The sequence below is a fragment of the Gorilla gorilla genome, chromosome 6, assembly GCF_029281585.2.
Source record: "Gorilla gorilla gorilla isolate KB3781 chromosome 6, NHGRI_mGorGor1-v2.1_pri, whole genome shotgun sequence".
NCBI classification, from domain to species: Eukaryota; Metazoa; Chordata; class Mammalia; order Primates; family Hominidae; genus Gorilla; species Gorilla gorilla.
Window position 1 is genome coordinate 133,803,392 of NC_073230.2, and position 27,650 is coordinate 133,831,041.

A 27,650-nucleotide genomic window follows, 5' to 3' on the forward strand; every position below is an offset into this window, starting at 1 on the left:
CTGTGAAAGTCACTTGTACTTGTCATGATAATTATGCAAATTAATTAACATTATATTAAAAAGTGATGAGATGTGATTATGAAAATAGAGTCATTTCTTTAAACGTTTCAGAAAGATTTGATTTTTAAAATGTTAAGTTAGATGTAAGAAAACTATAAAATGTTATGATAAAAAGTTAAAAATGCTTATGTTTTTAGATTGCTTTATTAAGTGTTAAGTTCTTAACTTTAATGAAACTCAAATTGGAAATGTAAATGATATGTTATAGGTGTGTGGTTTATGCAAAAAAGAAGGTAAGGACCTTCATTCAGGAAATAGAACTCATGTTACTGGCCTCATCCCAAAAGCTTGGTGAATAAATGAACATCTATATATTTTAGATTAAAATAAGTATTTAAGGTATATATTAAGTTTCCAATGATTCCTTACTTTCACTGCTTTTTAATTCTGTAACCAAATACAGATTCTAATCGAGTTAGATAAGAGAATTCCAATTATAACTATTTACGAGCCTGGGTGTTAATCATCCTGTGGCCCCTTTCCTACTATCTCTTATACTTGAATTTCAAACCCTTTCCTGCCAAATATTTATTTTACAATCAACTGTACATAGATACCCTTTGAACTTAAAACCTGAAAGAAAATAGTCTGAAAACAATTATCTTAGAAGTTCCCATAATAAATCAGCCTTTAATCCTGACTATTATTCTAGGCACTGTTATTTGTATAGGGAATTCCTTTTTTGGTCAATTCTATGCATTCACCCAGGTTTGTGGCCCCATGCAGAGTCTAGGATTATTACTCTGGTTTATAGCTTTAGAAAATTTTATAAAACCACAACAACACAATGTCTTCACCAAATTATGTAAAGTGTTACTATTTCCCATAATGGTTTGTGGGGAAAAAAAGTATACATACGTATAACTATTTAAGCACTTACTAATTTAGCAAATATTTATCTGCTATCTGTTATGCAAAAAACAGTGAGGTATACTTGCATATTTACAAAAATAGAGCTATTCTATAAGGAAGCTTGATATGTCTATTGTCCTAGCTCTAGGAAATATTTATTTTGATGATTTTATTTTTTATTTTTTTTTATTTTTGAGACGGAGTCTTGCTCTGTCACCTAGGCTGGAGTGCAGTGGTGCAATGTTGGCTTACTGCAACCTCTGACTCCCGGGTTCAAGCGATTCTCCTGCCTCAGCCTCCCGAGTAGCTGGGATTACAGGTGCATGCTGCCATGCCCATCTAATTTTTTGTATTTTAGTAGAGACAAGGTTTCACCATGTTGCCCAGGCTGTTCTGGAACTCCTGAGCTCAGGCAATCCACCCGCCTCAGCCTCCCAAAGTGCTGGGATTACAGGCACGAGCCACCACGCCTGGCTCTTTTGATAATTTTAAACCAATAGGTATGAAATAGACTATGTAAAAAGGGAAGTGAAATCTAATGGTACAGCTTAGAAAAATCCTCAGATAAAAGAATTTTTCCCAGGAAAACGAAAGCAAATGATTTAATTTTTAAAAGATGGCTAAGAAAGAGAAAAAGAAAATCAAAATGCCAAGGGAAATTCTCAGGATTTAGGTTAAAGGTTGTTTTAATCTACAGTTAATATCTCAAAAATTCTTCAGGATTTTCTACTAACATTGGTACATTGAAACAATGCCTGACATATTTTCTCACTATATGCCTTCAACAATGCGTGGTTGCTAATGACAGCATTTGCTCATGAGCCTTCCCTGCAGGAGAGATAAAGCCTCTGGGGTGAAGAATTTTCTACAACAGCAGACCTGCCATAGCTGATCTGTCAGGGTGAGTCAGACAGGCATTCTGCTCCCTAAGGATGACAAGAAAACAAATAAAAATAAAAGAAAATGCAAACATTTTCATAAAAGGCATTTGGCAAATTAGTAGCTGCCCTAAGGAATTCAAAGCAAGGGCAGAAACTATTAGCACTTCATTCACAAAAATCTTTTGATTTCAATATTTCAAACAGATAAATTAAACCATGTATTATGTCTTCTGATAGTTCAACTGCACAAATACATATTGTGGAAACTTGGCCAACATTACAATGATTTCATTCACACGCAGCTCATGCTCATTTTTCATTTTTTTGATACAAATATTTGTCAATTTCTACTACTGCAAGTCACAGTGCTAGGCACTGGGGAATGCAATGATGAGCAGAAACCAACAAGGACTGTATCTCCATCCTGCGGAGCCCACGCAGTTTAATGAGGATGGGGAGGCAGGTATAGTAATTAAAAGTTCCTATAAGCACATGAGGAATTGCAGTGGGCACAGATTTGAAGGAGAGATATGTGGTGTCTAGAATCTATGATTGTAGTATTTTAACTAAACCAGAAATTGAAAACAACTTCTATAAAGAAGTTCTGAAGGACCCTTAGATATTAACTAAGCAGGGAGGGAAAAAGTTATTGTGAGCAGAGGAAACACCCATGTCCTAAGGCATGGTGGCAGGAAAGGGTATGATCAGTTGAGGGGGCTGAAAAGAGGCCATTGTGGCTAACACAGGGAGTGCCAAGGCACTGTGGCATGAATGGCACTGAAGACATGGGGGATCCACATCCTAAAGGGCCTCAGAGGCATGATACAGAGTTCTGTCTCTACCCTGAGAGAGAAATAAAGTCAATGAAGAATTTAAAGGGCATGTTTCTGCATGTGTGCATCTGCTTGTGGGGGTGTCATGCTGTTTGAGAGACATGACATGATCAGATTTGTTTTTATTCTCTATTTAATCGTCTCTTAATTTTACCAACAGACAGCTATCCTGTTAACAGTTTCTGTACATGGTAAGAGTAACTGGGGTTGAATATAAAGTGGTTTTACATCTAGACTGTGGAAAGTACAAATAAGTCTACATAAAAAAACACTCACAAGTTTTGCATTTTTTTATGTAAGACAATGCAACTGAATGGCTTTTTAAAATGTACAATTTGTATTCAGAGATAGTATAATTTGCTATTCTTAACATGAAGAGAATCAAGGAAAACCACCTTCCTATTAAAACCAATTAAATATTTGAATCACCTTTAAGCATGTACATTACACTCTTGATCCTGATCAATATAATGAGTAAAATATTCTGTACCCGCCAGTATTAGTTACATGCAAAGAAGAATAGTGTCCCCCTTTTTTCCCGGGAACTTAGGAATAGTAAATGCACAAGATGTTAGAAATATAAGAATTCTGAATATATTCTGGGTATAGCAGGCTGAATTATGCACTGAGTAATAACATATAGAATTACAATAACAATAACTTGCTGTTATGAGTGACTTTAGTAATAAAAAGAAATCAACTCATAGAATATTATCATTTCAAGTCAATCTAGTAATATAGTAATATACCTGTAGAATTAGGGACAAAATTATACATGTCATAACATTCCAGTTTTTAACTGATTGAGTGCATGTTATGTGCTAGGTGTTTCCAACATTTCATATTATCTTTGTGAGCTAGTTGTTTGCAGGAGGGGAACTCACAGAGCTTGAAGCCCAGACCTGCTGAAGCCTGAGTGTGAGTAATAGAACCTCACTTCATCCCACCTCTATGTAAACACTCGAGAAGGTGCTAATTTTGTTTTGCAGTAGTTATTTGCACCTAGTGAGGAAGCAGGCATGTAGCCAGAATTTCCAGAACAGCCTAGCTGATGCCATGAGGAAAAAAAAAAAAACTAGAGAAAGGCAAAGGAAGCTTCTCCTACCTGATGGTGTTCTTGCTCAATTTAGGCAGTATCATCTGAAGCTGCGTAATTTCACAGCAATGCTAAGGTCATATGAGAAGTCACAACTGCCTCTGAAACCTCACTGTGCTAACTCCTGTTTTACGTGTCTGTTCTCTGTTTTTTCTGCCTCTCTAAGTTTCCTAACCATTTGCCATTAAAATCTTATATCTTTCTGTTGACTGCATTCCCATCCCATTGTGACAATATAGAAAGTATTACACTCATTTTATAAAGACACTGAAGCCCTAAGCATAACAGTCACTCCTCCAAATTAACCAGCAATAATAATGAGGTTATAATAAACACAACTATGCCCTTTGCATATGAAACTGTTAGGAAAGGGCAAAACGCTGAAGACACACTTACACGGTGAAGAGAAACAAAAACCAATTCTATAAATGTGTAATCGTGACACTGTGTGGAGAAAATTTAGGTTGTTTCTTTTGATGTTACACAAGAAAATCATATGTGATAATATGAACATGTTTATTTTACCATCAAATAAGCTCTATGAATACAAGAAATGTGTCTATTTCATTCACCTATTTAAAGCCAGCGTCCAGCAGAGCCCTGTGTGTCATAGCCACTTAATCAATACTTAAATTTTTAAATTTTCAAATGCCTATTGATTTAAATTATTTCATTACTTCATTAAGGTGAAAAAAATGTAGTTTGGTTATTTGAGGAACATAAGTGATGTTTCTGTGAGGGTGTTTTGGATGAGACTGAAATTTAAATTGATGGACTTTGATCAAAGCAGATTGCTGTCTGTGGGTGGGCCCCATCCAATCAGTTGAAGGTCTAAATAGAACAAAAGACTGCCCTTCCCAAGCAACAGAGGATTCTGCCAGCAGACTGCCTTTAGATTTCAACTACAATACCAGCTCTTCTCTAGACCTCCTGCCTGTTGGCCACCTGCTGCAGGTTTTGAACTTGCCAGCCTCTATAATTTATTGAGCCAATTTTTCAAAGTAAATTTCTCTCTCTTTCTACACAGACATGCACACACACACACATACACAACCTATTGGTTCTGTTTCTCTGGAGAACCCTGACATAATACAATTAGTATTAGCATAACTTTTTAAGGATATGGGTATTTCAGTGTAAACAATCTTAAATGATATACAGACTATTAAGATGAGGTGGAAAGAACATGAAGTAGAAAAGTCACAGGGCCAGGTCCAAGATTTCTCTATTTATTTATTCATTCACTTCTTTGTTCATTATATACTTTCTGAGCATCTATGATAACCCCAGACACTGTTCCAGGAGCTGAGGGGACAGTGGAGAAGGAGGTTGACCAGCTCTTTCCTCTTATGCTTGTTTAAAACTAGTGGAATAGATGAGCAATATATAAGTCAACAATTGTATTAGTCGGAGTTCGCTAGAGAGACAGAACTAATAGGATATATTTATATATGAAGAGGAGTTTATTAAGGAATATTTACTCACACAATCACAAGGTAAAGTCCCACAATAGGCCCTCTGCAAGCTGAGGAGCAAGGAAGCCAGTCCGAGTCCCAAAACCTCAAAAATAGGGAAGCTGACAGTGCAGCCTTCAGTCTGAGGCCAAAGGCCCAAGAGTCCCTGGCAAACCACTGGTGTAAGTCCAAGAGTCCAAAAGCTAAAGAACTTGAAGTCTGATGTTCAAGAGCAGGAAGCACCCAGCACAGGAGAAAGATGAAAGCTGGAAGACTCAGCAAGTCAAGTCCTTTCAACTTCTGCCTGCTTTATTCTAGCCATGCTGGCAGCTGATTAGCTGGTGCCCTTCCAGTTTGAGGGTGGGTCGGCCTCTCCCAGTCCACGAACTCAAATGTTAATCTCCTTTGGCAACACCCTTATAAACATACCCAGGATCAATACTTTGCATCCTTCAATCCAATCAAGTTGATACTCAATATTAACCATCACAAGTAAACAGACAAGTTACTTTCAGAAAGTAAAGAAAAAATAAAACAGGCAGATACGATACAGAATTATTTAGATTGGGTAATCAAGGAAGGCTTCTCCAAAGAGGTGACTTTTGAGTAGAAAGATGACTAGAAATAAGAAGCCAACCACGCCAAGATCTGGAGTCAGAGCATTTCAGGCAGAGGAAACAGCAAGTACTAAGGCCTAGAGGCAGGAGAGTATTTGCCCAGAGTACTTGAGACAAATTCCTTGGCCTCTCTGAGCCATGGTTCCTCATCTGTAAATTAATGATGATGAGACATACTTTAAGAGTTGTTGTCAGAATGAGATAATGTTTATAAGGTCTGAAGCACAACTATGGCCTATAACAGAAACTTGAGAAATGGTCATTATTAAGGGAGTGTAGCAGAAAGGTATAATTTAAGTTGGGAATACGGGAGCATACAGAAATGACTTTCAAGGAAATTTGAACTAAACTCTGAAGGATGAACCAGAGGAACCAGAGACTGTCAGATGGTGAAGGAGGAGAATATTCTAAGCAACATTAACAACACACACATGTACACCATGCATGCACACACATCACACATATCCTTACTTCACTGTGGTTTTGTTGCTGGTGAGCAGGTACAGATTCTTGACTTCACCGCACAAAAGAACTTGAGAGCGAGCCTAAAGTAAGAGTAAGCAAAGTTTATTTATTGCAAAGCAAAAGTACACTCTGAGAGGCAGAGCAAGCTACTCAGAGGCAGACAGCAGCTAGTGCCTCAAAGGAATTCCTTTTATGGGAGCTGTACATACATTTTCATAAAATACGACCTGGGAAGGTCAAATATGCAAAGGCAGACCTGCAGCTGGAGCATGCGCTTAGCAGTAACACACACCGCATGTATCATGCCCTAATACAAATCATGTGTATCATTCGCATATAAAATCTCCACCTAGGGGTGCTTTTTTTTATTATTAAAATGAGGAAAAGTTTACTAAAAGCTAAACCTTGATCCTAGCTGCATATGCAGGACACCAGAGAAGCCCCTGGCCACCCACTTTCCTTTCTCCTCCCCCTTCCCTTCCCCCAAGGCAGGCATTTGTACCTAATAGCTTCTTGGGCTTTTGGTGCCAATTGGTTGGAGAATGGGGAAATTCCATCAGGAATAAGAAACTTTTGTTCTCTTTCCCAGGCCACACTGGATGTCAGGAACTTGTAACCATCTGGTTGGTGGTCTGCTGGTATCCTGTAGGACTGCTTACCTTGCAAAAGAGGTGCTGATGCACACAAGGATGCAAGGGATGTAGGGCTGTCTGTGGAGGGGCCCGTGGGGCTTCACACAAGGGGACAAGTCAGTATAGCCCCAATATGATTTGGCTGTGTGGCCCCAACCAAATCTCATCTCGAATTATAATCCCCACGTATCAGAGGAGGAGCCTGGTGGGAGGTGATTGAATCATGGGGCCAATTTCCCCCTTGCTGTTCTCATGATAGTGAGTGAGTTCTCATGAGATCCTGCTGTTTAAAAGTGTGTGGCACTTCCCCCTTCTCTCTTTCTCTCCTGCTCCTCCATAAGACCTACTTGCTTCCCCTTCGCCTTCCACCATGATTGTAAATTTCCCGAGGCCTCCCAGCCAGGCTTCCTGGACAGCCTGTAGAACTATGAGTCAATAAACCTCTTTTCTTCATCAATTACCCAGTCTCAGGTAGTTCTTTATAGCTGTGTGAAAATGAACTAATACAGCTCCCTAACCTTACTTATCCTGCCTCAGTTTGACTGTTGTTTTTAAATTAAAATCGCCCTACTTTGAAATTAGAACAAAACCCCAAAATTTTAATTTACATACCAAATCTTTTAAAACTCATAGGTCTACTTTATATTGCTCGCAATCCAGGAAGAAAAAAGGAAAAAGGGAAAGTGAGAGCGAAAAATATAGAATATGAATGGCAGAGAGAAAAAGCCAAGACACACATGGAGAACAATGATAGAGGAAGTAAGTGAATCAAGAGGCATTGAGGCAGGAAGAAGAGTGTTGACTTAGGGAGAGATGGAGATGACGGTAGAGGGAAGAAGTGGTCAAAAAGGCGGAAGAGGAAGAAGCCGCAAAAGACACATCCCTGGACTCAGGAAATAAATCACCCAGTTGTCTGGAGCTGAGCAGACCAGGCAAAATGGCAGCATGCTAACCTTGAAAACATTCTGGAAAAAATTGCTTAATAAAATGTATATATTAGTTTCTGAAAAAATTATCTTTGACATTCTGAATGAAGGAATTCATGTTCCTCATTCAATATGGAAATAAAACAAAATGTATTTCCATGCGACAGAAATATTTCTCACATAACAATTTTCTTCCTTTTAATTCAAGAAACCAGGAAGGAACTTTGCCATGAGAAAAATGGAAGAGAATTTTTACTGGCCTATCACTCATAAACTATTTTTCTTCCCCATTTCTTATCCTTTACTTTCTATTTCACCATACTGCCTTATCTGGTCATGTGTGTATGTATCTCTATCTATCTATCTATCTATCTAATATATGCTTTCATTTTTCTTACTTTCCCTCAAAACATACATGCCCTCTTCAATTATTTTGTGAATGTTAGAAATCTATTAAAACATACCATCATTGGCTGGGCGCGATGGCTCCGGCCTGTAATCCCAGCACTTTGGGAGGTCGAGACGTGCAGATCACGAGGTCAGGAGATCGAGACCATCCTGGCTAACACGGTAAAACTCTGTCTCTACTAAACATATAAAAAATTAGCCGGGCATGGTGGCACGCGCCTGTAGCCCCAGTTACTCAGGAGGCTGAGGCACGAGAGTCGTTTGAACCAGGGAGGTGGAGGTTGCAGTGAGCTGAGATCATGCCACTGCACTCCAGCCTAGGTGACAGAGCGAGACTCCATCTCAAAAAAAAAATCAAATAACAATAAAAAAGTTATTATTTCAACATGATAACCTATGTTCACTGATTGTTTTTACTCATTCCCAAGAAAAATTAATGTGAACTGTTCATTTTATCACAACTCAATATCAACCCTGATTTTATTTTTAGCTCATTGCCGAAACTAAGAAATGTCCATTGACTTTCTGAAAGCAATAGCATAATGCTTCTACTTTTGTCATTAATGACAGTGATTGTGATAGATGAGCACCTCAAAGTTTCTGTGCATAAACATAGAACTAACTCAGAAAATTGTTCTTTAAAAAAATAAACCCACCTGTTATTAATATAGTCACTACGTAAATAGTTACTCAGTCTTAAGATGGAGGAGTATGCAACCTCACTAACTATAATTGTTTACTAAAATAAATATTTCCATGCTATCCATAATGCTTTTAGTAAAAAAGGGAGGCTCATAACAATTGTAGTACAAATTAAATCTGAATTTTAAAAACGCATAATTCTAATGTTGAATTCCGAAAACAAATAGCCCAAATCATTCTTTTTTTTTTTTTTGTATTTTAGAACTCTCGAGAGATATGTGAAGGAAGGGACCTAGAATCCAAAGTAAAAGTCCACCACATATTCACAGCTGTGGCATCTTCCACCGCCTAGAAACTTACCCAGGAGTAAAGGCTTTCCTAACTCAGCAGCCTTAATGACTTGCCCAGAGGAAGCTGGTCCAAAAGGCGCTCTCCAGGTTAGTGTAGTTTATCCCTAAGCAGACTTCAGATAGTAGGCTGAGAGTGCATTTGGATGAGCTTACTAAATGGCAAGCCTTCCTTTTTTTTTTCTTTTTTTTTTGAAGTTCTGAGTGGATGCTGTAACTTTAGTCTTCCTCCAAAACTATTTGGAATCTCTGAGAACCTTCATAAACTCAAGAAAGGACCTATGTTTCTCATGGTCTCCAAACATAGCATTGCCAAGATGCTGCTTGAACTTGTAGGGTGTTTTCTCTGACTGGGCTGCCTTCTGGCACCAGATTTTTTTCTGCAAGATTAGTCCAGAATACTGTGGGAAAGAGCTCCCTCTCCTGCCGCGCAGAAGGTAATGCTACAGGAGACGATTGCCTGAGTAGGCTAACTGCTTCCAGAAGCCAAACTGTTTAATTTGATCACGTGAAGTTTGCACTTTAGTTTGGATAGATCTTTTCTATATTTATAGTCCTTGATTTGTAAGTCCAAGTTTTATATATAAACAAATGCATAATTAAAACATCCATTCTAGATTGCTTGTATAAACAAAATGTATAATTTGCACATTGACTACAGATTTTCTTCAGAAAAACAACAATTACTTCGTATGTGCTTTTGGAACTAATAGAAATCTGTTCAGCTGTGATTTATATGCACTTCCAAAGTGAGATTGTTACAGAGGAAATTGTGGCAGTTAATCAACATGCAAATGACATGTTTATGTATGACTTAAAATGAATTTTGACAGAAGTATGAATGCCAAATTTAAATCTTTAGCCTTGCAATGAAAATTACACAAACCACAGAAAGATCTGACTTACCTATAGAAATATTGAAGTTAAGCGTTTTAATTAATGCTTGCCAGGTTAATACTTTTCACTTGTTGATAACAGGTCAAATATGAAATAGAAAAACTCAAAATGCTAGAAGTAAAAAAAAACTTTTTTACTCAAAACCTTTCCTGTCACCTTCATCTGCAACATGTTATGTTACTCATTCTAGTAAATAGTTTTTAGGCATGTCTTCAGAATTCAAATGAGTATATCTATGATATGGTTTGGCTTTGTGTCCCCACCGGAATCTCATCTCGAATTGTAATCCCATAATCCCTCGGTGCTGTGGGAGGGACCCATGGGAGGTAATTGAATCGTGGGAGCGGTTTCCCCCATGATGTTCTCGTGATAGTGAGGGAGCTCTCATGAGATCTGATGGTTTTATAAGCGTCTGACATTTCCCCTCCTGGCACTCATTCTCTCTCCTGCCACCCTCTGAAGAGATGCCTTCTGCCATGATTGTAGGTTTCCGGAGGCCTCCCTAGCCATGCAAAACTGTCAGTCAATTTCTTTTCCTAATAAATTACCCAGTCTCAGGTATTTCTTCACAGCAGCGTGAGAACAGACTAATACAATCTAAGTGGCCATACTGACAGAATTATTTTTCTCTATTTATAAATATTTGAAGTACTACAGTTTCTGAATCTCAAACATGAAAGTTCTTTTCACATTTATTAGGAACTTTACAAGGTTTTAAATAAAAGAAAGGAGTTGTTATGAAAAAGAATGAGATGAAAACAGAAACAAAAAATTAAAGCAATTCTCAGTAGTGTCCCTCACCTGTGCTTTATTTAATTCTCACACTAAATTGGAAAATTCCCAAATTAATATGAATTAACATTTATTGAGTGTTCCACAAATGTTAGCTACTATTATCTACTAGGCACTGTGCTGATTGCATTACATTCCTTATCCCCTTTAAACTTCAAGACTTCAAGGAAATTTAAGCAATTGAGGCCAAAAGGGTTAAATAACGTGACCAAACTCACACTGCCAGGAAGTGGTGGAGCTGTATTTTCAGCCAAGGTCTGGCTCCAGACCCCATGGTATTAACCGCTACCCTGTACATTTCAGACTAAATGATTTATTAACAACTATGATTTCTCTGACAATGCTTTGACATTTCTTTTTCTTTTTCTTTTTTTAGACGGAGTCTCGCTCAGTCGCCCAGGCTGGAGTGCAGTGGCCCGATCTCGGCTCACTGCAAGCTCCGCCTCCCGGGTTCACGCCATTCTCCTGCCTCAGCCTCCCGAGTAGCTGGGACCACAGGCGGCCGCCACTACGCCCGGCTAATTTTTTTTGTATTTTTAGTAGAGACGGGGTTTCACCGTGTTAGCCAGGATGGTCTCAATCTCCTGACCTCGTGATCCGCCCGTCTCGGCCTCCCAAAGTGCTGGGATTACAGGCGTGAGCAACCGCGCCCGGCCGCTTTGCCATTTCTTGAGTACACTACAGGTTAATGAATTTTGTGTGGAACTGAAGTTAGAGTTAACAGAGCCAGGATAGCATATAAAATGCCAACAAGAAAAGAGCCCCAAAAGGAGAAATACTAGCTTTTGATGTGAGAGACAACAGAGAGTCAAAAGAGGATAAGTAGAATGAAGACAAGTGAATTTGGTCAGATCTGGGCAGAGATTAACTTAAATGACAAGGCTTCAGTATAAAGAATGTGATGGGTGTAAGAAAATTCTATATATATACATATGTATATATATATGTATATAATGTAGTTATGAGGTGGAGGAGAAGAAAATAGTAATCAAAAAGGTGAAGGTGGAAAGAAGGAAAAGAGAAGAAAAAAAGAGAGTAAAATGTATTTAGAATTTTCCACGGGATAAGCATTTTTATGTCACTGCATATAATTTTCATATTAACTGCCAAGCACATAATAACTTAGAATACTTTTTCTCATTTTTAAAGATGAAAGTACTAAACAACATTTTGGAGAAGACTTACCTGATAGAATTTGAAGAGCCAAGACTTGAACTCACATCCTTTGATTCCAATACTGCCCTGTGGGTTTAAGCATAAAGAGGGAGGGAACTATAGAGAGATATCCTAGATGATTTTGAATAGATATCATTTGGTTGCTATATTGAAAATATTTTGGATATTACTTATAGTTATGATACATATTTATTAAACAAAATGGAAAAAACATTTTCTAAAATTTCCTCCTGTTTGTTGCATTCATTTTAAAAGAAAAATATTTATACTTTTCTTGTTGTGAATTGGAATGCATTTTTATAATTCTGAAAATGAACTTTTTCATTTCTGTTTATACCATCGTAGAAAGGGAGAATTACGCTTGAAACAGAGTCTGTCAGGCATTGGTATAGATCCCTTTCTGCATCATTTGGGTCCAAAGGAAGAGGAAAAGGGATAAATCATGACCAGCTAAGAGATCCAATAAATTGGAGGAAATTAGGAGGTGCACACTTTTTGTTTGGAGACACTATTTTCTTTGTTTTGACTGACAGCCCAAAATTATCTAAGATAGGGGTGCGTGCGTGTGTGTGTGTGTGTGTGTGTGTGTGTGTGTGACCTGAAAACAGTAAGTCAGGAGTATGCACCATGATCATTGTGTCCTGGGCACCAGATAAGGTCCGAGCTCCCCAGATGGTGAGCGCCAAGGGTTACACTGAGATCTCCGCTTATTCCCAGATACACTTGCTATGAGGTGGCAGGTTAAGTTTGGTCTTCTTTTGCTCCTCTTTTACTTGCTCTACATGTGGTAGAAATCTCCCAATGTTTGTGGAGAGTGACTGTCACTATTTCATATTTAACTGCACTGGTGAAGAGTTTATTTTCCTTTAAAATTGTTTTTATTTTTGTTAAATAACCACTTTGTCATTTTAATGGCAATCTGCATAGAGGGAGTTAGATACGCGCTAATGTTGTCATCTTAAATCTAAGTTAGTTTTGAGGGAACCATTATCACACATTTTGAATGAAGTTAACATCATTCAAAACTAACATGTGGGAAATCCTTTAAGTGATTGTTTTTTGCAAATTTGCAAACCTAGAGTATATCTCAAAATACTCTCAAGTATATAGCCTTGTATTCATGAAACAATCAGATTTTAAGTGAGGGATTTTATTTTCCTTCAAATAAATGGATTTAATGTTTCTCTTAATTGTGTGTCACAAATTGGACTAAAATCTCACAGGGCCTGCCTATACAGGAATCTAAACAATACCAGTTTGTAGAGTCCAGGGGAATGTAAGAAAAATACTTTTTTCTTTTAGGTATTTATTCAAATAACATGCCATTCAAGGGATTCACTTGTAAGTCATTTAAATAATTTTAAGGAGGAAGTCAAATCCTATACAAACTAATAAATTATAAGCAAATATTTATGAAAGTTCATTTCACTGCCTATGGGAAGGTAACTCTTCCTCTCTTACTCGATTGTTCTATACTACTAAGAAAGAAACACTGAAGTTCCCTGTGGATGGATAATCAGTATATGCCCACAAAGACTGGAAATCATGTTGTTTGGAGACATACATCTACAGCCTCACAACTAATCCAAAAGTCACAGACACACATTTGTTGATTGCACTTCCTTCCCTTTCTCAAGATTTCCATTTCTCATCTCTCCTTTGAACCCATTTTCTTCTTTTCTGTTCCTCATCTCCACATGTTTCTTTGGTCTATTTAGTTTTGTCTTCAGGTAATCTCTCAGTTTTTCAAGCATCTTTATTGTGTATTTTTCTGTTAGTCTCTCTTCCGTTTTACATAATCTGACATTTACGCTTTCTCTTTTTTGCCCATTATATTATCTGCCATTTCTATCTCTTATTAAACCAAACTAAATATGGCCTGAGAAGGACTCCATACTTCTATATTTGTGTCCTTGTGGATGAACTGCAACCTAACTGAATAGGTAGACAAGATTGAAAACTTAAGAGTATGCCCTGTAATATTCACTGAGTCTTGGCCAATCCCAGCAGCCATATTTCAACCAGTTATACACTGCTGAGCGTTCAAACTGTGTTCAATAAGGCAAAACGCCAAGCTGTAACCAATCCAGCTGTTTCTGTACCTCACTTTAGATTTCTGTACCTCACTTTACTTTTTTTGCCTATAAATTTGTTCTGGCCTTGAGGGACCCCTGGAGTATCTCTGAATCTGCAGTGATTCTGGGGGCTTCTCGATTCACGAATCGTTCATTGCTCAATTAAACTCCTTTAAATTGAATGTGGCTGAAGTTTTTCTTTTAATACTCCTATCCTTATTGTCCCCATTCTCTCCTTTATAATTTCAACCACCCACTTTATCCCTCTTCTCTTTCCCCCAAGGATAAAGCACTCCTGTAATTCCAATTTACCTCCCATGATAAGTAGATTCCACTGTTGTTTTTTTCTTTGTTTGTTTTTGGTTTTGCTTTGGCAATTCTCTTTCTTTCCCACGGAATAGAAAAGATTTAATTCAGAAACAACATTCAAATTATCATTTGCTCTAGTAAGTATAATTGGCATTTGTTAACTTTTAATAAAAGGATATTTTAACCATATAAATGCATTATATATATATATATATATATATTCTAGAGCAGAGCTCTCAGTCTTGTTGCTGATGAGAAGCATTTTGTTCTCCATTATAAAATATACTCTTCCTCTGAGACACACATAATGCTTCCTTGACACAAGCCAGCCTTCTCTTTATTGCCATTGTCTTAGTTTCTGATCATACCTCCATGTTTGTCAAAGAGTAGATTTCTGCTTCATCCTGCGTGATTTCAGGAGCCTTGGTACAAACCCTTTCTGCTCCCATTACTTCCAGTAACTTTCACCATCACTCTCAGGAAGCCCTCTCTCAGAAGCGGATTTCTGCCTGCTTCACTTTAACGTCTCTCAAGTTGGATACCCAGCGTGGTCCTCCTACTGAAACAACAGTGCCAGCTATACCAACAGAAAATCTTTTTACATGCCTAGCTGATTTGGCTCAAAATGGAGGAGCAGAGAGCCCAACTCTGAAGTGAAAGCAGAAACACTGGGCAGTAAATGACAAAATTAGCTTTGCTCTCAGTGGTTTCTGACAACCCCGTGGCAGGACTGGGGTGGAAGGAGGAAGGAGATAAAGCCTAAAACCTTAATACAGCTTGGACCCCAGAGTACTAAACGATCAGAGCAAAGGTGAATGAGAAGTAAATCCTCTCCTTTAGAAAAGGATCAGAAAGAAATATGTCTGTCCAGAACTTGGTGCCTCCTTAGAGGATTTATAACCATTAGCAAGCTTTCTCGCGAGTCTTTAGTTCAAATTTTCAGCATTTTTCTTGTCTGAAGAAAGTTTGAGGGGGAATTTTAAGTTAAGTTAGTCCTGGCTTTAGTTTTCTAAAAATAGAACTTCAAGATATTGAAAAGATAAACCTTAAAATGAAGAAACCCAGAGAAAGGATTATACAGCAGATTTGTATAGTTGAAAAGAGAATGATTGAATCTGCAGGGAAAAGAAATTATCCAGAATGTGAAAGCACAAGTAGGAAAAGTAAATGACAGAGTAAAAGAAATATGCAGCTATTCAAAGTTCCAGAAAGAATAGCAGAGACATTGGAAGAGATGGTGGCTAAAGCTTTTCCAGAACTGTTAAGGGACATCGGTATTTAAATTCAGGAAGCTCAATGAATCCCAAGCTGAAAACAATTAATTAACACCTAAAACCATTATAATGAAATTGCAGGGGCCCCTAAGGGCAAAGAAATTATAAGCTATAATTTTTTGCTCTCAATGTTGTCACTGTCTGCAGTCAGGTAGAAGACCCTGAATTTCCTGCGGCATTTATTTTTGGAATGAGAGGCCCTCATGACTGTTGCGTCTGTTAATCCCGGTTTCCCTCTCCATCCCACTTTCATTTCCCCATAGCACTCGTTAACAGGAAGACTAACTCCTGCATACCTATAATTTCATTCTGGCTCCAGTGAAGTCCTGAAAATCCAGAATCTCAAATACAGCAGTCTATCTAAAACAGGGTAGAGACTCAACATCTCTCCTTCCCAACGCTGCTCTTTGTGATCCTCTAACTTTACTTTTCAATCGTTGGTGCTTGTCTATGTCCACTGCATATTTAGCTGACTTCTCAGCACATGCCTCATTTTTGTTTCTCTTTTGGACCCAAAGGATCATCATTTCTATGAAGCAAAAATGAGACACAAAACTGTACAGGTAGAATGACCTTTACCTCCACTCAGCACATAAAAACACACACACATACACAGGCACACATACTTGCACACATTTCCAAAGGGCTGTTAATGTTAGGATAGGAGAAACCACTGGTAGGACATCAGAAGAACTGGAATTTAAAGGAATAATAAAGTGATGAATCAGCAGAGGTTAACTCAGGTAGAGATGTCAAAGATGTAACTTGGATAAGAGCAACTACTCTACTAATGAGCTTCCATCTGGGAGATGTCAGAAGAATGTCACTGAAGGAAATTTTTGTTTCTTCTGAGTAGCAGAGACAAGTTCTTTTAGTATGATGTCATTTAGTCTATACAAACTTCTATTCCTTCTTAACTCTCTCATGAATTGACCTCCTGGTAATTCTCATTCACTGAAAGCTTGAGGATCTGATTCACAGTTTTCATCTCTGCCTCAATCTTCATTGTACAATTCAAAGAAAAGTGGAAATCTCATGCAGCACTACATCTACTGTTTCCTTGGCTTTCTGTCTCCAGTGATCTTAATGGTCTTCACCTCTGCTCCACTTTAGTTACAGACACTCAATACCACACCCTAGGCTTTATCATCACCTGCTGTTTCTCCACCTCTGAAATCTTAACCTGAAAGTTCACTATTTGAGTACAGATTCTTACTCTTCCAGCTACTCTTCCAGCTCTTGCATTCTGTTACTTCCATTAAACATTAATTTTTACTTCACAGCGATCTCAGTTCTTTTGAATCCACTTCTACAAAATTATTTTGATATTCACATCCTTTATAACTCAGTTTAGACCTCAATGATTCTTCTCTTATATTCCAGGTCCTACAATCATACCTCTTAAATATTCCAGGAATCTCCACTCTTCTCTCTATTTCCATTATCACCACCCCAGTTTAGGTCACCATTACCTCTCACATAGATTACTCAGCAATATCCTCTTTGGCCTTCCTGACCCTAGTGCTTCCAAACTCCCTTTCCAACTCATTCTCTGCACTGCAATGAGAATTATCTTTCTATAATGCAAATGTGGCCATGCCATTCCCGCTTTGAAAGCACTTTAATGACTTCTAGTTGCTTCTGGAATAAACTACATATTCCTAAATATCGCTTACACATTTTTCATGATCTGGGACCTGCTTTCCTCACAAGCCTCTCTCTTAACCTTCTCATTCTATCTCACCCCATATTTCAATAGCCTGAGATATATTGGGTTTACTGAATTTTCCATGCCCGTTCCCACCTCTAGGCTTTTGCACATGTTTGTTCCTCTTCCTGAAGCAGGATTCTGTACTTCATCCTCTTCCTGTGTTACTCTCCCAATCCTAATCATTCCTTAAGTCTTGCCTTAAGAGAACACATCTCTCAGGAAGCTTTCCTTCTGCTCTGAGTTACACAGCCTTCCCCGTGTACCTGTACCTCCCCATCACAATACTTAATATAGTATCTGCCAACTGTCTCTTAAATTGTGTGCATCTCTCATTAAATTGAGATATGTGAGGCAGGGATAGTATCCTCACAGGATATCACAGAGCATAAACCACATTAGTTGCTCAATAAGTATTGAATGAATGAAAAAAAATTTCCAACTCAGAGAGTCAGATGTGGAGAAATTTAGTAGAAATAACCTTCAATCAGGATACTCATTATGAAATTAGAGGATTTTGATCAGGTTATATACCTGAAGAATATGGAACCTTATCCACCATCCTGGAAGGTTACTGGGAAAAAATTCATGTTTCTAAAATGATTATAAAATTTTCTTAATATTACATTAAATGAGTATTTATAATCTACAAATTATACACTTTTATCTACACTGAGATTTGCACATGTAATCTCCACACTAGGCACTATAAATTATTGTCCTGATTTTAAATCAGCTTTTTTTCTGAAGAGTTTCCTTCTTATTTGCCTCAACACAACACAATGGAAGGTGACTTCCAGAGGAACAAGAAACAGCTTTATATCAAATCTCTCATGACTTGCCTAATGATTTAATACAGATCTCACTGGTCTCTCTACATTTCTGACAGATTCTCCATCCTCCTCAAAGCACTGGATTTATAGAAATACTGTATATACCACAGACTTGTCTCCTTAAAATTTCAGTGCCAAATGTGCTTAGGCCATAAATGTCTGAGTTGACAGAGGCCATTGATACTCCCCATGCAACTCTCTTTTCCTATAAAAATGGAAGTGTCAGATTATGATAATTGTCTCTCCATCAGATGCCTATAAAAACAAATTGAAGGAAGATAAAAGTTAGCAAGAAGTATGTAAGAATAAAAAAGAAAATAGCAAGCTTTAAACTATCCAAGGCTTTCATAACTGCTGTCATTTTGATGACATATTTCTTACAGACCATTAGGCCATATGCAGCTTCCCCCAGCTGACAAGTCTGAGGTTCCTGCTGCTCTCACAATTGAGTGATGTGTCTGTATGAAGGAGAGAAGAGCCTTGTAAGAGGCTTTGTGTTTTTCATAACCACAGGAAAGTTGGTAAGATCTATCTACATTAATAGTTTCAAACATGGATGATCATCACAATTGTTGTGGGGGGGATTGTTATAAATTTCTAAATCCCATTCCCAATATTCTGGGATCCACTAGGTCTGTTTTTGTTCATTTGAGTATTTTTTTTCCTTGTTTTATTAATAACAGTAAAACTTTACATACATCAAAATGCACAGGTTTCTTTTCCTCACCCCTTTAGTTAATTATTTATTATTAGCAATCCATTTTAAGTCTTATTTATTTATTTATTGAGACAGGGTCTCACTCTGTTGCCCAGGCTGGAGTACAGAGGCACAATTATGGTTCACTGCAGCATGGATCTCCCAGGCTCAAGCAATTCTCCCACCTCAACCTCCTGAGTAGCTGAGACTACAGGCATGTGCTACTTTTAAAATTTCTTGTAGAGATGGTGTTTTGCTTTATTGCCCAGGCTGGCCTTGAACCCCTAGGCTCAAGTAATCCTCCAGTCTCAGCCTCCCAAGGTACTGGGATTGCAGACGTAAGCCACTGAGCCCGACCTATTTATTTATTTATTTTTGGCTTTTAGCTACATCTATGTGGATTGCTTTTAGTTTAAACTTACGTATAATTACCATATGCATCTTTAAGTTATCACAGCACTTAGAGCTAATATTTTGTCCAGCTGACTTAAATGCTAGAGCTTAACTCCATGATCCTATCTATTCCCATTTTCTGTGATATTATTGTTATAGATGTCAAATCCATATACGCTATAAAACTCATGATACAACCTTATCTGATTTTTTTATATCAGTTACATAGCATGCTGAATATGCTAATAACTGAGTGCTGTACATTTCAATATTGCTAAGAGAGTAAAGTTCTAATGTTCTCATCACCAAAAATGTTAAATATTTGAGATGGTTAATACATTAATTAGCTTAAACATTCCACACTATATTAAAAAATCATAACATCACTTTGAACCCCATAAATAGATACAACTATAATTTGTCAATACACAATTTAAAACCAAAAAATGCAGTTGTCTTTTAAAGAAATTAAGGGAGAAAAAAAGGATATCATTTTAAATGCATTTACGTATTTATCTTTTCTTCTGCTCTTCAATCTTTCCTGAAGATCTGAGTTGTTTAGTCATTATTTTTCTTCAACCTAAAGAAAATTCTTCAGCATTTCTTATAGTGCAAGTTCTGCTCATGGCAAATTATCAGCTTTTACTTGAAAAGTCTTTGTTTTGTCTTTCTTTTTGAAGTTATTATTTTTGGAGATAAAATTCTGAGTTGAGATAATTTTATTTTCAACACTTTAAAGACTTTGTTCCATTGTCTTCTGGCCTTCAGTGTTTTTGGTGAGAAGTCAATCATCTTTGAATCATTGTTTTCCTGTGTCTAATATTCCATCACCCTACCCCTACCTTCTCCCCACACACACCTCTGACTACTTCAGCATTTCTTTTCGTTTTATCAGCAATTTTATTATGTTATGGTTTTATATGCATTACTCCTACTGGAAATTATTGGAGGTTTTAAAGCCTGAAGTTTGTTTTCAGCCTTAAAAATTCCCCACCATATTTAGGGAATTTTGGCTATTATATTTTTATTATATGTTTCTTTTCCTCTTTCTCTCTTCCTGTTAGCTGGAATTACAAGTATATGTACATTAGATGGCTTGATATTATCGCACGTATCTCTAAAGGTCTGTTCCTCATCTTCAATGTATTTTTTCCTCTTTGTTCTTCAAATTGGATAATTTATATTAATCCATCTTCATGTTCAACTATTTCTTCTGCCATCTCTCATCAACTGTTAAGCCTGTCATGTGACATTTTTCTTTCAGATATTTTAATTTCTAGCTTTAGCATTTGCATTATGTTCTTTTTTCTAGTTTGCATTTCTATGTTCACTCATTATGACCATTTTTTTCTTATTTATAATGGTGGGTTTAAGGGTGTTGTCTGCCGACTCCAGCACCCAATTTTTCTCTGGGTCTGCTGGTCTGTCTCTATTGACTACTTTTCCTCCTGATCCAGTGTCATAGAAAACTATGACATATTTTGTGATGTTTATCATAGGTGAGACATTGTGGATGATACTTGGGGGAAATGTTGGATTCTGTTATTGTTCTCTGAGTAGCAGTATTTTTTTTTTGATAGCAGGCAATTAAATTACAGGCTGCTCACCATAAACTTCTGAAGGCTTGCTTTACATATCATTAAAGCAGGCCTATTCCCATATCTTAGGTCAGATCTCATAGAGTAAATTCTGTGTTATAGTCTTTAATCTGAAAACATGGTGTTTCAATGGAAAACCAAAGGTATTATTTGTCAAGCCCTTTTAACTTGTCATGACTTACACTCCAAATGTTTGTCTTCCTTGTAGTGGACAGTAGCTAAAATCTCTAGGAAGCCTTTTAAACTTTCAGCTATTGATTTCCACCGAGCTTCTTGGATTCTCACTTACACTTACATAGTCAACAAGGGATTGAGAAAAGTTTATATTTATATTGTGGTGCTCCCTCCTCTGTAACTCTTTCCTTACTGAAGGGAAATTCTCAGCCACTTAGGTTGTCCCTTAGCAACTCAAATAAAAAACACTGTAGCTTTCTGCTTGAGTCCTTGCTGCCCTGTACTACACAAACTAGAATGGAAAAGCAAGATCAATGCTGTTATCTTATGTCAAGGATCAATTTCTGATTTTGGTTATTCTCCAGTCCTTAATTTTTTTTCTTTCAGATTGTATTATTGTTACCTAGGACACTGGGGGAAGGATATTAATGGAATATAACCTACTCCACCATTATCAGAAACAGAACACCTATTTGTTTGGCTGATTCATTTTCAAATAAAGTTCCTCTTTGTTTGTTCCTTAAACATACATTTATTTTAAGCACCTCCTATGTGCTGGACACTCTTCCAGACTCTGACAATGCAACAGTGAACAAAACAGATATATTCCCCATTCTTAAGGAGGTGAAATTCTAGTGTAATAGAAAGACAGAAACATACACAAATATAAAAGATAGTATCAGGTTAATAAGTACTATGAAATAAATAAAACAGAAGAAGGGGGCAAAGAGTGACAGGAATAGTTTTTGGACAGGGTCATTGGAGAAAAACCTCACTAAAGAAGTTGCTATGTGACCAGCCTGGGCAACATAGTGAGATCCCATCTTTAAAAAATTTTAAAAATTAGCCAGGCATGGTGGCTCGTGTCTGTAGTACCAGCTACTCAGGAAGCTGACGTGGGACGATAGCTTGAGCCCAGAAGTGCAAAGCTGCAGTGAGCTATGATCTTGCCACTGCACTCCAGCCTCGGCAACAGAGCAAGACCTTATCTCTAAACAATGAAATAAAATAAAACACATTTGCTATGTGAGCAAAGACCTCAACGGAGTGAAGAAGCCATTATGCAGATATTTGAGGAAAGTGTTCCAGGCTAAACAATACAAATTTAAAAACCTTGACAAAGGTGTTTGGCAGAGGCTGATTCTTGTAATAAGAGGGCCAGTGTATCTGGAAAAAGAATAAGATATGCTAGATTAGAGAGGTTGCCCCAACTGGATCATATATAGTTTTGTAAAGAGTTTTGATTGTAATGAGCGTTATGAGAAGGTAGTTTTGAGCAGGTAAATGATAGAATCTGATTTACATTGTGAAAGGTGTGCCCTGGCTTCTGTTTGTAGAATAGATGGGAGGGGAACATAATGATTTTCCACTGGTGATTCTAATGATTAATAGGTTTGGGAACATGTTTCTGCATGATGCAGAAACTGGAAGCTGCTGCCTTGCTAGCCTGATATTTCAAGTGTGGTCCAAACTAGCACCATCAGCATTCTAAAAGCTTGTTAACTGCAGAATCCAAGGCCCACTCATAGAACAACTGAACCAAAATTCACATTATTTCCTCTTGGAATTTCTATTTCTACCTAATAAAATCTTACCTACTCAACAATGACCATATCCATCAGAAAATATCCCCACCTACAAGTGAGTTAGCTTTATACATTAATAGAATGTTATCCTTCACTCCTAGTTCCTTGTATCCTAACTTCACCTTTTTTTTTTTTTTTTTTTTTTTTTTGGCTAAGGAGTCAAAAGAGGTGAGGATTTAAGGAAGTCACACTGAACCGTGTCAAATGTTCAGTTTCTCCTTGGATTTGCAATTACCTTTCTGAAAATAGTCACAGAAGTTTTGGATGTATGTGTGAGGAGGAAGACAGATCTGTCTAACTCTTATTTGATATTGCGTGGCTCTTCTCTATCCCTCTCTTAAGCCTCCTTCCCCTACCACCCAAACTACCTCTTTCCGTGTGTCAGTCAATAACAATTGCTTATAGTCTTTACTTTGCAACAAGTTTTTTTGGTATTGATCATTCACAGCCTTGGAGAAAACTCTCACTCCACTGGTATAGTTTTTTATTTAAAACTTTATCATAAAATGAAAACTAACATGAAACTGACAGAAATTATAAATTTAAGGCATTTATTTTCAAGAAAGGCTCTTCTTCCTAGATCCTCACTCTCACTGTTAAAATTAGCGATTTTTTTCAATAAGGATGATTAGACATTACCTTAATTTTCTGGGTTTCTTGCTAAAAATTAATGATTCGTAGTTATCAAATAACTGTAAAATTTGAAGGTAAAAATTAGCAATTTTAGTGGCTAATATTAGTTGAATATAAAAACAATATTTAGATAATATAATTTTCAAAGATTTGTCAGCAATTAACTATATATTTATAGATATAGTTGTCTCTTCCTCTTCCTTCAAACATGTGTGCATTACTGAAAAAATAAATCAAAATCTTTACAATAAAATGTAAAATACAGATACTTTTTAAAATCACAGGATATTATTTAAATCAAAATAGTTAAAATCTATTCTGTAATCTAGTATTATAATTTACAAATATCTGACTCTAAGAGTACTTAAACTACAAAAAGTATAAACTGTAGCAAGCTGATTACCTGAAATATAGTAAAGCCAAACATAAAATTACCTTGTAACTCTGTAACTGCATTTGCAAAGAGACAATATAAAAATTCTCGGTTGAAATCATCTTCTAATGATTGAAAGTCCTCACTCCCCATGAAGCACCTTGCTTGTTTTTTGTTTTTGGTTTTGGTTTTGGTTTTTTTTTGAGATGGAGTTTTGCTTATCAGCCAGGCTGGAGTGCAGTGGCGCGGTCTTGGCTCACTGCAACCTCCACCTCCTGGATTCAAGCAATTCTCTCACCTTAGCCTCCTGAGTAGCTGGGATTACAGGCGCCCATCAGCACGCCCAGATAATTTTTGTATTTTTAGTAGAGACGGGGTTTCGCCATGTTGGCCAGGCTGGTCTCGAACCCTGACCTCAGGTGATCCACCCGCCTCGGCCTCCCAAAGTGCTGGGATTACTGGCGTGAGCCACTGCGCCCGGCTGCACCTTGCTTGTAATTGATGTCTATACCGAATCCTTTTCTGAAGACCAGGCTTCAGCAAGGCTATCTTATGCCATTGTTGTTAATACGGTTTTTGTACATGCCTTAAAGGTTTCAATTTCTTTGAGATTTACATAATTATTCTTGTATAGCAGTACAATAATTGCAGTTTACTGACTTTTTACCTTTGATTCATACTCAGCTTTCAAGTTCCCAACTCTTAGAATCATTTATTCTCTGTATTTTCACTTCAGCTCAACACCTCCATGTGTTACATGTAAGTAAAACTATGAAGAAAAAAAAGAACTTCAAAGCACAGAAATAAATAAATGTCTTAATTAGGGATTTTTTTCTACTACCATATGGTCCAAAAGTATTCCCTGTGGCTGTCACTGAAGAGCATGATAAAGTGGCAATGTATGTTTTTGCCAAAAATGAGCCGTGGAAAATAAAATCATTTTCTATGTGTCTTGGTTTGTTCAACAGGATGCAATATGGGGTCAAGAAGACAATTGTTTTGATTTCAGGCCCATGGGAAGCTCTGCCATAATCGCTGCATGCCTCCCTCTTGCAGTCTTACAGGGCGAGAACAGTGAGAGTAAGGGACTGACATGTGAAACAGAGCAGACAGTTCAGTGCAAAACATCCCCACTTCTGTAAACAACTTGAATTGTATGCCTGCGTGCCTATTCTGGTAATGTCTGCACTTGTCCTTCTCAGTTTTGTTCTGTTTGCAAGGGGCTGTCCTTTTAGTCTACATTTTCCAGGCACCAGTTGCCATCAGCAGATTAGAGGCAGGGGGAAGGGAGAAGTCAAGGTATTCAACTTTCTGCCTTTGGTAGTAGCTAACATCACACTAGGGCCTAGCTCCTGCCATAAAAACCGTGAGGCTCCAGCCTTCATGCAGCAGCCCAAGGGCACGGGTTGCCTCCTTTTGTCCTTCTGCCTACATCTGGAGGAAGCTTGGGTGGGCCAATGTTTAGATAGCCTCACTGCCATCTAGTTAGCATCTGAGTTTCTTCCATCACCCATATAACCCATTCCTACATTAAATTCCTTGTTGTAAATGCTGAGAGTGTTTTTTCTTTTTGTTCAGATCCTAAACAATTGCATTCTGTTCATGGAGAGTCAATAACACTTTGATCACACTGAATTCTATAACTAGAATATGTATATATACATATATGTCTTATATATGTATATATACATATATGTCTTATATATGTATCATATATATGATGTATATAAAAAGAAAACTAGAGAATTATAGGCATTGTATATCATAGATGGAATAGACCCAGAGCAAAAACAAGAAGATGATCTATAAGATTCAAGCAGTTCAAACATAAATTTTAGATTTATGGCCAAATGAACTAAACTACTCACCAAAAGAGGTTAAAATGACAACAAAGCAGGACAATTTTCTTAAGATAGTTGCATGATCCTGAAGTTTGAATATAATTCTTGCATGTTAAACAGATGGTTGGTTTATAGGTAATTAAATACAAAGAATCTCTGGAGGCAAAGCACAGCTTTTTCAGTGAGTTAGTGATGGAATAACTGAACCTGAAGTAATTGCACAAATACCAGATTGAAGGAGACTGGAACTGCTATTACGTAATATGGTCGTCTCTTCCCTTCCTAAAAGATTATATTTTGTTTACCTAAATGGATTATGAGATTATGTATCATTAACATTGTAGTTTTCTTGTAGAATCAGACAACGTCTTTACATAGATTATGCTAAAATTTATGTTTATTACTACATGATTCAATAAATGAACTGGCATGGCCTGACAGACATATGTTTTAGAAGGGTTTGCCTAAGGCTGTTAATAGAAGCATTGCAGGCAGTCCAGAAAATTGCAGTAAAAATATGCAAGTGCTTATAATAGCTTCTAAGTTAACCAGTATCTGAAACTTGACATTTATAAATGGGAGAAGAAAAAACTAAGTTTCAAAGGCCCACTCAAGCTTTCTCATAAGAAATAAAGAAGATAAGGAAGCCCCATTCTTTTTTATCTACATTTTTAATGAATATGGGCTCGTAACTGAAATATTAACTATAAGAAGCACAAGTTTGTATTTAAAAATTTCTAAGTATAAAACTGAAGAAAAAATATTGCATTGTAGATTGTTTAGCACATTTAAAAAGTCTATTCCCATTTTCCCTTTCTCTTTCTTTTTTTGTTATCCTATACGACTTAAATGTTTAAGTAGTTATATTAATAACTGTCTTAAGTAGAGAGTAAAATTCACTACATAGAAAAGAATCACATAAACTTATATTATGGGTTTCTCTTAGGTCTTCGAGAGCAGTTCATGAAAATGTGGCAGAAATGTGTCTAAAAGGGGGCAAAGAATTCACATCCCTTCTGGTACACGATAGCCTCAGCGCAGCGTCATAAGCCACTGGCCTGTTCCATTCTTAGGGAGCCGGCGCGACATGGGCATTTTTAAGATCTTCATCCTAAATTCCAATGCAGAACACATAAAAGGGTTAAGAAGGCCTGGCACGGTGGCTCACGCCTGTAATCCCAGCACTTTGGGAGGCCGAGGCGGGCAGATCACGAGGTCAGGATTTCAAGACCAGCCTGACCAACATGGTGAAATTCCGTCTCTACTAAAAATACAAAAATTAACTGGGCGTGGTGGCACACGCCTGTAATCCTAGCTACTCAGAAGGCTGAGGCAGGAGAATCGCTTGAACCCGGGAGGCGGAGGTTGCAGTGAACCGAAATCGCACCATTGCACTCCAGCCTGGGTGACAAAGCGAGACTCCATCTAAAAAAAAAAAAAAAAAAAAAAAAAAAACCAGACCATAACTTCCTATATGTAAACCTGCATTATCTTAACTATGTACATCTATTTGGACTCTACCACACACCCCTCATACCCCTTTTCCCTTTCCCACAAGCCCTCTCCATTCTCCTCAGTATTATTTAAACATCTGTGGAAAAAAGGAAGCCAGAACATCGTATAGGTCATTTTTGCCTCCTGTTTAGCCAAACCTTTCCTGCGGAAATGAAATGCAGAACTGAGACCTACTTAAATTGTGAGTAGGGGTAGAAGAAAGATAAAGGAACAAAAACATAGAACAAACATAAATTATAATCTCAAAACATTATCTAGGCTCACTGATATTTAAGAAAGCTCATGATTTTGGATTAATTAAATTTCATTCTGCCAATTTACTGAGTTGTTTTGATTAATTCCCAAAGCTTCTCAGTTAACACTTGGGTTTTCTAACATCATAGAAATTGCAAATGTTTTAATTTTGTGTTTTCTTTCCCTATGTGTATACTAATAGATCTGCTACATAACTAAAGCATTGACTATATCCTCCAGAATTTTAAGTAGCTAAAGAAGAATTATGCATTGTAATATTTTTCTTAAATATCACAGAAATGCTTTCTGCAATTCTCTATTAATTATGG

At 37.3% G+C, this 27,650-nt stretch overlaps 1 protein-coding gene across 1 annotated transcript; it reads right to left on the reverse strand.

The window, feature by feature from the left end:
- Positions 1–1,567: 1,567 nt before the first annotated feature.
- LOC134758952 (uncharacterized protein encoded by LINC03043) lies at positions 1,568–17,762 on the reverse strand. Its single transcript, XM_063708758.1, has 4 exons — positions 14,831–17,762; positions 12,088–12,144; positions 6,265–6,338; positions 1,568–1,838 (listed from the first exon to the last, which is right to left on the reverse strand). The coding sequence occupies exons 1-4, from the start codon at positions 14,909–14,911 to the stop codon at positions 1,778–1,780; spliced, it is 273 nt and encodes a 90-aa protein (XP_063564828.1). The 5' UTR covers positions 14,912–17,762; the 3' UTR covers positions 1,568–1,777.
- Between the last annotated feature and the right edge of the window lie 9,888 nt (positions 17,763–27,650).

Excerpts from the sequence above, each read along its gene's own strand:
- LOC134758952 (XM_063708758.1), bottom strand. The coding sequence starts at position 14,911 with ATGGGAGCAGAAAGGGTTTGTACCAAGGCTCCTGAAATCACGCAGGAT. Across the intron at positions 6,339-12,087 it reads GGCTCTTCAAATTCTATCAG|GCTCGCTCTCAAGTTCTTTT; the intron begins GTAAGTCTTCTC and ends CTCTTACTTTAG. Across the intron at positions 1,839-6,264 it reads AGCAACAAAACCACAGTGAA|GGAGCAGAATGCCTGTCTGA; the intron begins GTAAGGATATGT and ends TGTCATCCTTAG.